Source organism: Saprolegnia parasitica (genome assembly GCF_000151545.1).
Source record: "Saprolegnia parasitica CBS 223.65 unplaced genomic scaffold supercont2.438, whole genome shotgun sequence".
NCBI lineage: Eukaryota > Oomycota > Saprolegniomycetes > Saprolegniales > Saprolegniaceae > Saprolegnia > Saprolegnia parasitica.
In genome coordinates, this window is record NW_012156832.1 from 6,326 (window position 1) to 7,730 (window position 1,405).

At 61.2% G+C, this 1,405-nt stretch overlaps 1 protein-coding gene across 1 annotated transcript in view; it reads right to left on the reverse strand.

Moving 5' to 3' along the window:
• Nucleotides 1–1,402, reverse strand: part of SPRG_21859 (hypothetical protein) — a gene marked incomplete at both ends in the record, with an annotated part of 2,429 nt that extends 1,027 nt beyond the window's left edge. The window contains 4 exons of the mRNA XM_012356336.1: nt 30–190; nt 251–553; nt 615–842; nt 898–1,402. Coding sequence (XP_012211726.1) covers nt 30–190; nt 251–553; nt 615–842; nt 898–1,402 — 1,197 coding nt within the window. The remainder of the gene's footprint in view (nt 1–29; nt 191–250; nt 554–614; nt 843–897) is intronic.
• Between the last annotated feature and the right edge of the window lie 3 nt (nt 1,403–1,405).

A 1,405-nucleotide genomic window follows, 5' to 3' on the forward strand; every position in this document is an offset into this window, starting at 1 on the left:
GCGCGTCTTTGACCGGCGGCAGCATGCACGCGTCGAGGTCGGCGAGCAGCGCCGGGTGCAAAATGCCATTCGCCCGCGCCTTGCTCGTGTGGATGCTCAGAATCTGACCGCGACCGTGCTCGTCCGGCAGGTTGATCTCGACTTGGACCTCGAGACGCCCCGGACGCATGAGCGCTTCGTCCAGCATGTCCTACAGGGATGGTTGGTTGATACATTGATACATGGACAAGACACTTAAAAATCCTCGCACCTTGCGGTTGGTCATGCCAATGACAAGCACGTTGTTGAGCGAGTCGACGCCGTCAATTTGCGTCAAGAGCTGGTTCACGACGCTGTCGCCGACGCCCGTGCCATCCCGGGACGACCCGCGCGCCTTGCAGATCGCGTCGATTTCATCGAAAATGATAATGTGCAGCTCGCTGTCTTCGCCGACCTCGTCTTGCTCCTTACGCGCGTCCGCAAAGAGATCGCGGATCTTGCGCTCGGATTCGCCGACAAACTTGTCGAGGATCTCGGGCCCGTTGACGACCTTGGGCTCCTTGGCGTTGAGCACCTACGATCCTGTTGAGTGTCTCGTGGAAAAATAGAGGGTTTTTGAGAAAGAAATCGTGTACCTTGCCGATCTGCCGCGCAATGAGCGTCTTGCCGCAGCCCGGCGGGCCAAAGAGAAGCATGCCCCGCACGTGCTTGATCCCGAGCTTCTCAATGACCGACGCGGGGAAAACGCGGGACGCGAACGCGCGCCGGAAGATGTCGTTGAACTCCTTATCGAGACCGCCGATACCGAGCTTGGAGAAGTCAAAGTCGGGCTTGAAGATGCGGTTGCCGCCACCCGATGCGCTCTAGAGTGGCCGCCGCATGAGACGCTTGTGGTGCATGTAGAAGCAGTCGTGGTACCTGGTTGAGGAGCTTGAAGGGCGCGTCTTTGCCCTTGGAGAACACGAGCGCGCTGCCTGCGACGTAGAGACCGACGGTGGGCGCGAGACTGGTCGGCGCGGGCGGCGCGTCGGGCGGCGTGAGGAGCTCGACCTTGGTGACGCACATCTTCACGGGCTTGCCGCCAATGTCAATGACAATACACTGGCCGGGCGAGAAGGCTTGGTTGAGGTACTGCTGCTCGAAGATTCTCTTGACCGCTTCGCAGTCGAAATCGGCGACGATGTTGGAGCGCATGAGCAGCGCCTGCACTTCGAAGTGGACGGTCGCGATCGCAAAGCCGCGCGCTACGTCGGGAACCCACGGCGTGAGGGCAACGGACTGGCCCATCGCGAGGTTGGCGCTCAGGCGGTGCATCTGGCCCATGCCAACCGTGCCCATTGGCGTCTCGGCGAGCGGCTGCGCCGCAAAGACGTACTTGTTGTTGGCCCAGACGTTGAGCCCCGACGCCTTGAGCTGCTCGACGCTC